Source organism: Martes martes, assembly GCF_963455335.1.
Source record: "Martes martes genome assembly, chromosome: 5".
Lineage (NCBI taxonomy): Eukaryota > Metazoa > Chordata > Mammalia > Carnivora > Mustelidae > Martes > Martes martes.
In genome coordinates, this window is record NC_137892.1 from 154,705,747 (window position 1) to 154,719,708 (window position 13,962).

At 40.1% G+C, this 13,962-nt stretch overlaps 1 protein-coding gene across 2 annotated transcripts in view; it reads left to right on the plus strand.

The window, feature by feature from the left end:
- Positions 1-13,962, plus strand: part of DNAH5 (dynein axonemal heavy chain 5) — a gene marked incomplete at both ends in the record, with an annotated part of 215,917 nt that overhangs the window by 20,360 nt on the left and 181,595 nt on the right. For both annotated transcript variants that reach the window (XM_080804575.1, XM_080804576.1), the window contains 7 exons: positions 375-512; positions 1,285-1,461; positions 2,413-2,526; positions 3,570-3,677; positions 6,190-6,312; positions 6,859-7,074; positions 10,113-10,220. In XM_080804575.1, the coding sequence (XP_080660701.1) occupies positions 375-512; positions 1,285-1,461; positions 2,413-2,526; positions 3,570-3,677; positions 6,190-6,312; positions 6,859-7,074; positions 10,113-10,220 (984 nt within the window). The remainder of the gene's footprint in view (positions 1-374; positions 513-1,284; positions 1,462-2,412; positions 2,527-3,569; positions 3,678-6,189; positions 6,313-6,858; positions 7,075-10,112; positions 10,221-13,962) is intronic.

Here is a 13,962-nt window from a genome sequence, read left to right on the forward strand (position 1 = left end):
ATTACTCCCCCTCCAGTCAATTTCCTTGAAGCTCTCTCTCCCGTAATTCTTTGGTTTTGTGAGTTGACTCTTTAATTTCTAAGTAATTTCCAAGTTCCTTGTTAATTCCCAAATTTTGTGATGTTATGATGATTCTCTCTTTCTCTAGTACATCCCCCCCCCTTTTTTTGGACCCAGAGTCTGCTCTCTGTCATCTTGAGTGGCACGTCAGTTCGTAAAGGAGGATTGACCTGCCAAGGGAACAGGGTAGTTTAGAGAAAACCTTGAGACCTTTCTAAGCCTAGGGGTCGACGAAAGAGTGTGTGTGTGTGTGTGTGTGTGTGTGTGTTTTAAAATTAACATCATCTTATTATTTAACTTTCATTCTAAATTAGGTGAACCTTCAAAAGTGTGACATATTTGAACTGAAAACCCTGAAGGAACCAAAAGACTATATGACTCTAGCTAATAATCCTGAGACTTTGGAGAAAATAGAAGGTTATGTGAGAATATGGATCAAACAGACAGAACAGGTAATTTCCAGAAACCAGAAAGAACAGGTAATTTCCAAAAAATCATCAGTTTCAGATGCCACACTACTGAAGTAGTCAATGGAAGAGCATATCGTATGCTCTTCCCTTTTTCTTGAGTATTTAACCTCAAGCCCCTAAAAAGGTGAGTTCAATGTAATTTAATTTATAGTCATTAGTTAAGAAGATAAGAGTAAGAATTTGAAGAGATGAAAGCAAATGGCTTTAAATACTTATGTCCAAGAAGACTGCACTTTGCCAGTTGTTTTCTCAAGGTGTATTTTACTTGAGATAGGACCTCTGTAGAAGAACAAGGAGTTTTCCAAACACTGTGCCCTCTGAAAGGGAGCTTGAGAATTAACTTAAAAAAAAATTTTTTTTCAGAAAAATCCTTAGTGAAGGTGGACATTGAACTGGAAAGTAAGCACAATGAAAATTAACCAACTTAGAGCATGGGGGCTTTCCAAGGTTCTCTTGCTCCAAGATTAAACAGTATGGGGATAGTCAAGGAAACTTTGTGAAGTCAGGTCCTGCAAAAGTTCATTCAACCTTTTTAAGTAAGTAGTTTTCAGTTAGAACAAGTCAAGTAAATTTTTGTCAAAGCATTAAAAATGGATACAAGTAGAAGGCTGTCATTTGAAGCATGCACGTGAATGAAAATATATCGTGATTCCAATAGCATAATTGACTTATTTCCTTATTTTTCTTTGTCTACGTGTAACTTTCGTACTGCCAGTCCTAGTCAGAGGTCCAAGGCTCTGCTGTGTCTTTTCAGGTCCTTGCGGAAAACAACCAGCTGCGGAAGGAAGCGGATGACCTTGGGCCCCGAGCAGAGCTGGAGCACTGGAAAAGAAGACTGTCCAAATTTAACTACCTCTTGGATCAGTTAAAAAGCCCGGATGTGAGGGGTGTGTTGGTCGTGCTTGCTGCCGCCAGGTCGAAGCTCCTGAAGGTTGTCAGCCATTTCTTTTTGCTTTGTGCCACGGGAGTGAAAGCTCTGTGTGCGTTTTCATGTTGTAGAGTAACTAGGCACAGGAAAATGTTATTATACCTTTAGGAACAAACTTTAAGATTGGATAATGTTGCCCTTTTATAATTCTGTGGAAATAGCCTTTAAACCAACGGTATCTGTTGGCCGCCGTCCATGTAAGTATACGTATTATTAGAGGGCATTGCATGTAATTAAGATGTAGCACAATATCACGATTATATATTTTTTTTGAATTTGGACCAAGCAGGAGTAGTAAAATAAGAACTTAACTTGAATTTGGGTTTTAAAAAAAAAATTTTTTTTTTTTTTTGCCCTAGAGTATTGCTTTTCTATCCCTGTGTAACAAATTACCCTACAACTTAGCGACTTAACACTGCAGACATATATTATGTCACAGTCTGTGGGTCAGGAGTTGGGATACAGCTCAGATGGCTGCCTATGACTCAGCATCTCCCCTGAGATTGTGGTCAGGGTATCGTCTCATCTGAGGCTCGCCCGGGGAAGGACCTGCCTCCACGTTGCTCGTGGGCATCTTGCTGGACTCTGTTCCTTGCTGGCTCTTGGCTGTTACCATAGAAAATGTGGGAGTGAGGCGCAAAATGGATCCAGGAGCTGGGGGAGGAGAGGAGGAGTGGATTCAAATGGGGCGCTGCCCTCTTGATGCTGTTCTAGTTACTGAGGAGATTTTGCAAGAGAAGGCCGTGAGGAGATCCCTTTAAAACTTCAGTCAAAAAATCTACTTTGCTCTTCAATGTGGCAATACCCCTCGGTCCTGTGGCTTCAGCTTCCTGCAGGGTACAGAGGATAAACTGGATGTCTGACACAGGGGACTTGTGGTGACCTTTAGCAGCTGTCCTGTTGGAAGTTCCTCTGTAATCAATGCATTAACAGTGCTTTCCTGTCTTGCCTCAGACGTGGCGGGAGATGGATATTCGAGTCACTGATGCAGCGAATGAAGCCAAGGACAATGTCAAATACCTGTACACACTTGAAAAATGCTGCGACCCCTTGTACGGTAGTGACCCTGTGAGTTAAAGGTCTCTACTTGCTTAGTCTGCTGGTGGCCCTTTTGCCCTGGCTGATTTGAGTGTGGAGTTTGGTTCATTAATATTACAGTCTGTTGGAAAAGTCTTTGAAACCTCTTTTTACTCTGAAGAAAATTATATATGTATACAGTTGACCCTCGAGCAACACTGGTTTGGACTTTGCAGGTCCACTTATGTGTGGATTTTTTTTCAATAAACACAGTATAGGGCTGTAAATATAGTTTATCTTTCTTAACTATTTTCTTTTCTCTGGTGTACCTTATTGTAAGAATATAGTATATAATACACATAAAAAACAAAATATGTGTTAATGAACTTTTTATGTTATTGGTAGGACTTCTGGTCGACAGTAGGCTATTAGTAGTTAAGTTTTTGGGGAGTCAGAAGTTATGCCTGGATTTTCAACTACATGGGGGCTGGTGCCCCTAACCCCTGTGTTGTTCAGGGGTCAGCTGTACTCATGTCTATCTAGATCTGTCTGTCTGTCTGTCTGTCTATGATGGATAAGAAATATTATATTTTAAAAACTTTTATTGTATATTCCAGTTTCCATTAAGTATTGTAATTGATATTCTGGATGATATTCAAAGAAGTGTGGGAAGCGTTTTTGGCTGGTGTTTTATCTTTTAACTTTAGGGAGTGCCTGTTTTTATTTATTCCAAATTCACCATTAACCTTATCATTAACAGAAAGTTAATGTTTCTTGCATTGAAACAAAAGTTGATTAACTGCATCTGACTAAATAATACAAATAAAACTACCCTTGAATACATTTATGTGAAATGTCGCTTAATATGTTAGTGGGAGTGTTAATAGTGTTGTTAGTTGTTTGTTAGTAAGTGGCTCATTAGTAAGTGTTTAATAGTAGTTCGTTAGTAACTAGTTAGTAGTGTTAGTTAATATTTTAAAAATTAAAAAAGCCTCTTAGCTGATTTTATTCTAATGAAGATTGAATGGTTAGAGTATTAGAATTTTGCTGAATTTGATACTTGTTTCTTTGAAAACTTTTGTGGTGTCTTCCAGATATCCATGATTGATGCTATTCCTACACTTATAAATGCAATTAAAATGATCTATAGTATCTCTCATTACTATAACACCTCTGAGAAGATCACATCTCTGTTTGTGAAGGTGAGTGGATGGCATAGAGTCTGTCCGTGATAACATACATATTTTTGGCAATGGCTAATTTTTTAATAATTAGAAGTTACTACATTGGCATAATTCAGCGTGTATGTATCCTACAATGAAAGAAAAAATTTTAATCTCTCAATAGAGATACAATTTAAGTGTATTTGCAAGGCTGACTCTCACAAATCATAAAGCATTATTTCCAAAGATAATAAATATGGTGTTATTTATATAATAAAATGAAAAAATAAAGATTCTCTTTGAATTTCTTTCCCTATGTTATTTAGCAACATTATTTATTCCTATTGGGTAAATTTTAATTAAGAAAAACTATATTTAACTGGATTTCTCCTGCTTTTTATTTTATGTGCCACTTTTCCAAATTTATCTGATGCCACAGTTGTTTACTTGGTGTTATTAGAACAGTAATCATGATAATAAAAGCCACTTGCAACGTTTCAGTAATCCATAAAGCAATTATAATGATTCTGCCAAAAAACATAATGATCTTTAAACCTTATGTCCTAACTCATAACTGTTTATGGTGAGCACTGTTGTTTTTCCCATTTTGAACAGTCTCTAAGAAGTAAATGACTTTCATTCCCAAGGTGAAATTTTTTTTTTAAAGGTGAGTAGCAATTTTTTAAAAAAGATTTTATTTATTTATTTGACAGACAGAGATCACAAGTAGGCAGGGAGGCAGATAGAGGGAGGGGGGAAGCAAGCTCCCCGCTGAGCAGAGAGCCCGATGTGGGGCTTGATCCCAGGGTCCTGGGATCATGACCTGAGCTGAAGGCAGAGGCTTTAACCCACTGAGCCACCCAGGTGCCCCACCCCCAAGGTGAAAATTTTAAGTGTTGTATTAAGACAGAGGCATTTTCGCCTCATCTGGGCTTGTGTTGCGAATGTTAACATAGTAGGAGGCACAGGTCTTGCTGGGAAAGGGGGACGTCCCCTCCAAGAGCTGGACGGGAGACTCCCTTTCTTCTGTTCTCAGTCAGGCACTTGGGTAGAAAAAGGAGGGAAATCCACGAGCTTCTTGCCGCACTTCCTTCCACGTTAAAAGGACTTGTTAGGGTCATGAGGGATATTCCCTGGAGTAGGAAACTCAAAAGTCAGTTTGTGTCATCACGCCAGGCTTCATGCATCTTATCCACAAGGCCTATTTTTGAACAAAATTGTGAAATCATTTATCTAATTTTGAAAAACCTTTCCCTATGTAAATTTTGAGGCAGGTACAAAAGGAAAGAGAATGGTACACCAAACCCCCAGGTACTGGTCCCCCAGGTTCTGCCCACACGCCGTCCATCCTGTTTCATGCGCACTCCTGACCTTTGCACTACACGTCGCAGACGTCATGTCTTTCTACATATACTGTGTGGTCATCTGATTTCCCTTTTAATCTGTTAAAAAAATTCACAAGAAAATTCTGAAGAAGTTTTTTACAGTTTGGAGGGATGGATAAAATGTGAGTGGAAGCGGGTGTCAGCTTGACTCTCTGCTGCTTCTCCTTTTGACATTTCTGCTCCAGCTCCTGGTGTCATGAAATGACCAGGGTGGACGGTCCTTCTCATGGCACTTGGAGACTGTGAGTGACATGTTCTAGCAGGCCACCTAAGGAGACTGGGGGAACCCGTAACAGATAGGAAGTGAATCCCTTCCTGGCTGGTTAAGGTGTTCACCCTGTACCCATGAGGGGGCCCGAACTGTTGATCTGCCGTAGTGCTTCCAACTCTGTGATTCGATAAATGATTTCGACAGTACATACTGGAATCTAACAAAGTCAAACAAATAGAAGCAGCGAGTAGAAGGATAGTGACCAGGGGCCAGAGAGTGTGGGAAGTGGGGAGATACTGGTCAAAAGGTACAACTTTCAGTTATAAGATGAATAAGTTCTGGGATGCCTGGGTGGCTCAGTGGGTTAAAGCCTCTGCCTTCAGCTCAGGTCATGATCCCAGGGTCCTGGGATCGAGCCCTGCTTCGGGCCCCATGCTCAGTGGGGAGCCTGCTTCCTCCTCTCTCTCTGCCTGCCTCTCTGCCTACTTGTGATCTCTGTCTGTCAAATAAATAAATAAAATCTTTAAAAAAAATTAAAAAAAAGATGAATAAGTTCTGGGGGTCTAATGCACAGCATGGTGACTATAGTTAATAATACTGTATTGTGTACTCAGCAGTCACTAAGAGAGCAGATCTTAAGTCTTTTCAACACACAGTAACTGTGAAGGGGTAGATGTGTTAACTTGACTGTGGGAATCATTTCACTCTGTCAATGAATATCAGGCATCGTGTTGTGAATCTTAAATATATACCATTTTTGTTTGTCATTTATACCTCCAAAAGGCTGGGGCAAAAAAATGTTGGTGCTGGATCATAGTTGTGGTGGAAAAAAGTAAACCTGATGTCAAGTTCACAGACTACACTCGGAGACGTAGAGGAGTCAAGGACCCTCTAGCCCAGCTGGTGACTGATCACTGTTTTATGTACTTAACGCCATTTTATTGGGACATTCCAGGTGACTAATCAGATGATATCTGCATGTAAAGCCTATATTACCAACAATGGAACTGCTTCCATCTGGAGCCAGCCACAGGATGTCGTGGTGGAGAAAATACTATCCGCAATTAAGCTTAAGGAGGTAATGGTCAGCTTAATAACATATTTAGGCAACGTTTTATCACTTGTGTGTTGTTTTTGCTGATCACTTGGCAGTTACCATATTATTGGTTGCTCAAGAGTCATTCTTTTCGTAAAAACAGTAATTCTTTATTGTTAAGAAAACTGGATGTTAGCAAATCTGCTCTCACAATTTATTCACTTACTCTACTGTTTTGGGGGCCTGTTATGTCCCGACGCCATACTCGGTAGGAGAGATGCAAAGATGCGGTAGTATCTTCAGTTTCTTAGGACGAAGGGGGAGCTAGGCATGGAGTGAGGCTACTGTTGGCTGGGGTGACCAAGTGGAAAGGTTCTGCCATTGAGTTAAATCATGAATAATTAGGAATTTGTTAGATTGGGATTTGGGAAACGATGACATTCCCAGCTGAGAAATGGGTACACACAAAGGCATGAAACTTGAAGGGTTTGCAATTCTGCTCTAAATTTGTGGCTGTCTCCACTTAAGAGAATAAGGTTGATACCTCCGTTATGTTTCCTGCCTAATATTTTGATTTTTGATTTTAAGGAATACCAGCACTGCTTTCACAAGACGAAACAAAAGCTTAAACAAGACCCAAGTGAAAAGCAATTTGAATTTAGTGAGATGTATATTTTTGGAAAATTTGAAACTTTTCACCGACGTCTCGCCAAGATAATAGACATCTTTACAACCTTCCGGACATATTCAGTCCTGCAAGATTCTAAAATTGAAGGGCTGGAAGACATGGTCACTAAATACCAGGTTCTAGTCTTTCTTTCTTTTTTATTATTTTTTTTTAAGATTTTATTTTTTATTTTTATTTTTAAAAATTTTTTTATTTACTTGAGAGAGAAAGAGTGGGAGAGGAGCAGAGGGAGAGGGAGAAGCAGACTCCTTGCTGAGCAGGGAGCCCTGATCTGGGGCTTGATCCCAGGACCCTGGGATCATGACCTGAGCTGATGGCAGATGCTTAATCAACTGAGCCACCCAGGTGCCCTAAAGATTTTGTTTTTTTTTAAAGTCATCTCTACACCCAGCATGAGACTGAACTTAACGACCCAGAGATCAAGAGTCCTGTACTCCACCAACTGAACCAGTCAGGGCTCCCCACCTCACCACCCCACCCTGCCCAGGTTCTCTACCTTAAACTAAATTTGCTACCCTCAACCATAACTAAATCTTTAATATTTTGTGCAAATATCTATATTTAGAATGACTCAAATAATCCATCTGTAATGTTAGATGGAAGCTCATGGCCCTTGAACAATAAAGAAATTAAATCTATTTGAGAATTGTGTAATGGTGCTAATATGTTCTTTTCAGGTATGTGATTTTGAGAATGACCTCTCAATACTCTAAAATTAATCATCATTAGTAAGAGCATTTTCATTAGTAGCACAAGAAAAATGTTTGACTATAACTTATTATTTCATTTATTCATGCAAGAAATATTTAATGAAGCATATACTGTGTGTCAGGCACTAACTAACACCAGGCTCTGAGTGTATCTAATTGTGGCCACACTTAGCATTTTATTTGGAACTATGTCAACCAAATAAAGGGACCAGATTTTAATTTAGCTCGACCGCTCCCAATTATTTTGATTTTTAACTGCTTTATCATATAAAGGTCTATCTTAGTTTTTAAAGTGGGCACAGTGATCTAATACTGTTTTGAAGATTAAAAAAAAAACAATTTACAAACAAAATGGGTTTTAGATTCTTAGTCTAGATATAGTCAAGTCTCTCTTGTTTGGGGACGGGAATATGAAAAGCTCAGTGTTTTTTTTGTACTTGCATTTGAAAAGGATCATAACATTTACTGTCGCGCATTGGTTTTTGTCCTCTAACTGTTTAGGCTAATATCAGGAATCTTTTTCATTTCCTGAGTAGACCAGATTTTAGGAAAAGAAGAAAATAGACCTTTGTTATATAGCAGGAAACGTTTTAGGTGGGTTGGGTGTTATCTGCCGGGTGGGTAATCTGTATCGGAAACGACAGTTTTTCAAGACAAAGACAGAATGTGTTCATTTACTTTTCAGTTTGGAATTTATTTATTTTCTATTCTTAATGAAAAAATAACTTTGGAGCATATGTCAAAGTTTATTTTTGAGGGAGAAGTTGAACTATACATCTAAATGCAGATAAAGACTGTTCTAACTTGATAAAAATACTGGGAAGAGAAATAGTTTTGAAACTCTGAAGTGATATATGGAGAAAAGGATGTTCCAGAGGGTAGTGACATAAAATGCAGACGGTGTATGAAAGCATCAGGTGAGATTTTTGTGTTGGGACCAGTGTCAGAAGTTCAAAATGGTCACCATGGAGGTGAAACTCAGGCTCCTTGCCTACCTATTAGGGTCCTGTCCACGCCTCCCACCTTCTTGCCTGCCTCTGTACTTTGATGTTCTCCAGACACAGGTCAGTTCAGTTCAGTCACGCTAGGACTTATAGAACTTTTTTTTTCTGGAAAGCTCTGCCTCTGGATCTTCACATGGTTATTCCTTCTTGGCTTCTAGATTTTCATTTAAACGACCCTCTGAGTAGAGTTTTCCTTGATCTCTGTTCCTCTCAATCACTCCATGTCGCATTGCTCATTTTATCACGGTGTGAAATTATCATGGTATGAAATTATTTGTGCTTTACATAGCTCTGCCGCCAAGGATGGACATCCTCTGAGGGCAGAGTTGTTTGTTCCGTTCCTTCCTGTGTCTTTAGCGTTCACTAGTGTATGATAGGGGTGCACTAAGTATCCGCCAAGTAAATGATTAAGTAGATCGAGTTTGATGAGTTGGTTTTAGGTCATGATTAATCAGTTTATTAACTTAATACTCTCAAGTGACCATTTATGTACAGGGCACATAACATGATGGGCGGCATTATATGGATGCAGTGTCTTCATGGAACTAATTTTGTAGCTATACAGCGCGGGAAGTGTAGGTTCTAATTAATAAACTCGATTCAAGAAGTTACGCAGTTTATATACTTTTGTCTACTGAGAGATTTGAATTGATGTTTAAATGGAAATGACTTTGAAGAAGAGATGATGGAAAGAGGCTCAACTTTCTTCATAAAAATTATATGCCTGTGTCAACAATGTGGGCACCTGAGTTTGGGAATGGCTTAGTACTTGGTTAAGAATGATCATAGAGCACGATAGCTCATTATTCTGAGCAAACAAAACGTAGGATAATAGTATTCTCAAGGAGATGAGCTGCCAGATTTGTACTTTTGTCGTCACAGACTGTGGCTTTGCAGGGTGGGAGGAAGCAGCAGTTAATTCTGGAAAGTCTTTAAATGGCAGGTTGTGGTTTGATGTTTTATTTAAGGCATGTGAGGCCCGGAAGATAGTTTTTCATCTCTAGATATCACAAGTATTTTCTTCCTAGGCTGTTTGGGTTCTGTTTATGTTATTTATTTTCTGAGAAGACTTAAACTTTTCAATGAAAAATGTTTTAGTAAATTCTACTCTGGGCTTTTAAAAAATGTTTAGATGTCATTAGTAAGAAATTTTTAGAGAAAACATCTCTCCTACTTTTCAGATGTGGTTTTACTCTCTATTTTTCTTTAGGAATACGTAAAACCTCATGAAAATGCTTTCGAAATGATTTCTTTGAATGCACTAGGCAACATTATATTGCCTCTGATAAGCATGAAGCAATGCAAATAATTAAAGAAATAAGGCTCCTTTTAAGTTGATTTTTGGGGAATGATTATACAGGTTCTACATTTAAAGGTTGTATTTAATTAAATAATGCAAGAATATTGAAATATTGTCTTATTTCTCTCATAACATTTCAGAGTATGGTTGCTACCATAAAGAAAAAGGATTATAATTTCTTAGACCAGAGGAAGATGGATTTTGACCAGGATTATGAAGAGTTTTGCAAGCAGACTAATGACCTTCATGTAAGTCATGTAATAAAATTCCTGTTGACAGTTGTGTGTTTATTTTTTCCATTCTGTGTAATGCTGCTAATCATTAACCATTCAGAAGGGAGAGGCATCTTTGTCACAGAGGTGACCGATTGTAACCTCAGTCTGCATTTTGTGATTTCACATTAATAATTGAAGGCTCTTTTTCATGGATTAAAGGGTCATAAATATAGCTTTGGATAATGATCTGTAATCACAGACTTCTGCATGTCTTCCATCTTAGTTCTTAGAAAATTAACTTTCATCTTCTGTTGAAATGTGGGCTTATTAGAATATAGAAATTTGTTTCCATTTGTTTGTTACTTTATAGCTATGATTCTGACCAGCTGTCTGGTAGATTGCAAAGGCCGGGTTGCAGCTGGCCTTAGAAACAGTGATACCAGGACCCACTCAGTGGTACCAGGACCCCACCTGGGTCCCTCTAGGTCTGGAGCCTCTTTCTCTTTTCCTTCTCCCCCCAGCCCCCACCCCTACTCAGCACAGACCAGCCATCTTTACTTCCAGTCCATATGGGCAATGAATGCCCATTAGCAACTTCTGAGAATTTATGTCAGGACCAGCCGCAGCTTCAAATCCCCAAGGAATGGGTTGGGTTGGCCAGTTCTAGTGGAGTGTCTAGCCCTGGACCTGTCACCTGTGGGTTCTGTGGTAAAAGTAGGGGGTTGGGACCCCTGGGTGGGGAGGGGGAGAGGTTGGGAATGCTTGTCATTGGAGGAGGAGAATCAAGGAGGGTGAAGGGGAGATGACCCCGTAGCTGCCTATCATAGTTCATATTCAAACTTCTTTTCATCCTAGTGAAGTGCTAAGTGTATGCCTTTCTGATTATAAAAGGAATATGGCCATTCTGTTACTTCTTTCCCAAAATTTTTGATTTGAAGTCAATTTCTGCACTTGAAGAAAAAAGAGCTCTGAGGGGGTGGTTTCAGTGGTAAAAGGAATTATAATAGAATGAGCTAATTCTGTATGTTAGGTATTGTCCTAGCACTTTATGGGTGTTGACCATGTAATATTCACAATAATCCTATAAAGTGGGTGCTGTTATTACCCTCATGCGCAGAAGAAGAGAAAGGCATGAGAGGTTACATGACTTGCCCAAAGTCATAGGGATAACAATTGGGAGAGTCAGAATTAAACCCAGGGAGTCTGGCTCAAGGATTCAAGTTTTTAACTATTATGTTGGAAGACATCTTTCAGTTGATGGGGAGATACAGTGCCTATGATAACTTATGCAGTCACCTCTTTTGGGGCCTGATTCAGACATTAGGATATTGAATCTTTTTTTTTTTTTTTAAAGATTTTATTTATTTATTTGACAGAGAGAGAGCGAGAGCGAGCGTAAGAGAGAGTGAGAGTGCACAAGCAGGTGGAGGGGCAGAGGGACGGGGAGAAGCAGATTCCCTGCTGAGCAGGGAGCTCAATGTGGGGCTTGATCCCAGGACCCTGGAATCATGACCTGAACCAAAGGCAGAGGCTTAACCCCAGCTGAGCCACCCAAGGGCCCAAGGACAGTGGAACTTGATCTCTTTGGAAAATGATGGGCAGTGGCAGTCTTGATTCTCTGTTCCCTCTGCACTTCCCAGCAGTTTGGGATCACGTGGTAGTTCATCCAGTGCCTTGTATGTGGGATAGAGGAGGACGGTGAACACCTTGAGGGCAGAAATTGTCTTCATTCCTGTTTCTGTCTCCAGGGCACCTCACATAACTGGAGAGCAAAGAATGTTTGCCAAATTATTGTGTGAGTCATGAATTAATAGCAACTAGATCTGCTGCAATTAAACAAGTATTTACTGCATATCAGTTAGGCATTGTGCTTCTATGCTGTGGGTTACGAGGACAGAAATAAGTTATGTAGATTTGCCCTCAGAGCTCGCAGACAGAGGCAGCCATGTGACATGACTAAAACGTACATATATGTTTCAACAATGAGCACGTCATTTTAAAAAGGGTGAATAGTGGCTAAAATAGGGTGAATAGTGGCTAACATGACCAACTATAACTGTATAATATTCTGATCTTGTCCTGAAAGTGAAGACTCAAAGATAAAAGGACATATTCCAAAGAAGTCCCAAGGAAGCTTTCAGGGAGGACAAGCTGTAACACAGGATAGGATCATTGCAACAGCAGGTGACGGTAGGATGGGAGCCTAGTCTACCCTCTGCTTGGCTGGGATTAGTAAAGGCTTCGGAAAGGAGGCTATCCCTGATGCTAGAACAATACGTTGTCCAAGTGCAAGGATGGGGGTTGTGAGAGGAGTGGGGAGAACTTTTCAAGACTGTGCCCACTTTGTATAATACCAAGAATACAACTTTATACATGCCCTACAGCCTGGTTTTAAGACATTAGTTACAGATGCTAGTTCCTATTCTCACTAATCTTTTATTTTTTTAATTCAGCCCTATTGTTTATCTCATCTTACACCTCAAACATGGCCACCATGTCTCTTTGGTTGGATAACCAATGTTCCTTTGACTTCTTTGTCGCTTTCTCCATTCTCTCTCTCTCTCTCTCTCTCTCTCTCTTTTTCTTTTAAGATTTATTCAGTTATTTGAGAGAGAGAGTACACAAACTGGGGGGAGGGACAGAGGGAGAGAGAGAGAGAAGCAGACTCCCTGCTGAGCACGGAGCCCAATGCAGGGCTTGATCTCATGACCCCAAGATTATGACCTGAGTCAAAATCAAGAGTACAGTGCTTAACCTTCTGAGGCTCCCATGTGCTGCTTCTGCTGCTGCTGCTGCTGCTTCTGCTTCTTTTTAAAAGATTTTTATTTTTAGGTAATCTCTACACCCAATGTGGGGCTTGAACTCACAACCCTGAGATCAAGAGTCATACGCTCCACTGACTGCAACAGTCAGGTGCCCCTCCATTCTCTTTCTCTTAATCAGCCCCTTTCTCCTTTAAATTACTCACCCACTCTCATGAATTCAGCCCTTGTCTCTCTAAAATCAGGGTGAAAATACTGATCTTTCCATAGCTCTGGTTGGTGTTCAGGGCAGAGGTGGTGAAACTTGGAGACAAGGGATGGAGGGAACCGGTAACTGTGGTGTCTCCAAGACAGAGACTGGAGGGCTTGGGGGTGGGGTAGGGGTAGATGAGTGGTTTGGATCAGGGCTGTGTCCAGCACTCTACTGTCCAGGGGATCAGAACCAGGAATCCTATCCAGGTTGAGGGTTCCTGCTGGTGCTGATTGGTCAAAGAGAGGGAGTGCCTTGGAACTAGGAGAGTGCTGGAAGTCTAGAAGCATACTTACTCCAGAAGGCAGATAAGGCAGTATGTGGTAAAGTATGAGCTGTTGAGATGTCAAGCTGAGAGGAGAAAAAACTGAGTAGGATCTGAGAGCCCAGAACTTATAAGAGGAGTAGTATGAAGATTCCAAGACCAGACTCAAGACTAAAACAGGACCTAAGGATGAGGGAAAAGAAGACGAATTCAGTGTCTTAGACGTTCATACAGAGCTTAGCACAGGCCTTTGTGAAGCCACAAGGTAGAATAACAAGGAAAACCAGGTACAAGTGTTAGGGTTCAATAAAGTTGCTGGTGTCTGAAGTTTGAGGGAGGGAATGGAAACATTGCATATGTTCTAGTTGTGCATAGTTTATACACAATTTTTTTCTGTGAATGTGGTGGCAACATTCGAGTGTTTATTTAGGTAGGGTAACTCTACTGTCCTTTAATGCAAGACAATTTCTGAGTCTTAGGATGTGGTCTTTGCAGAAA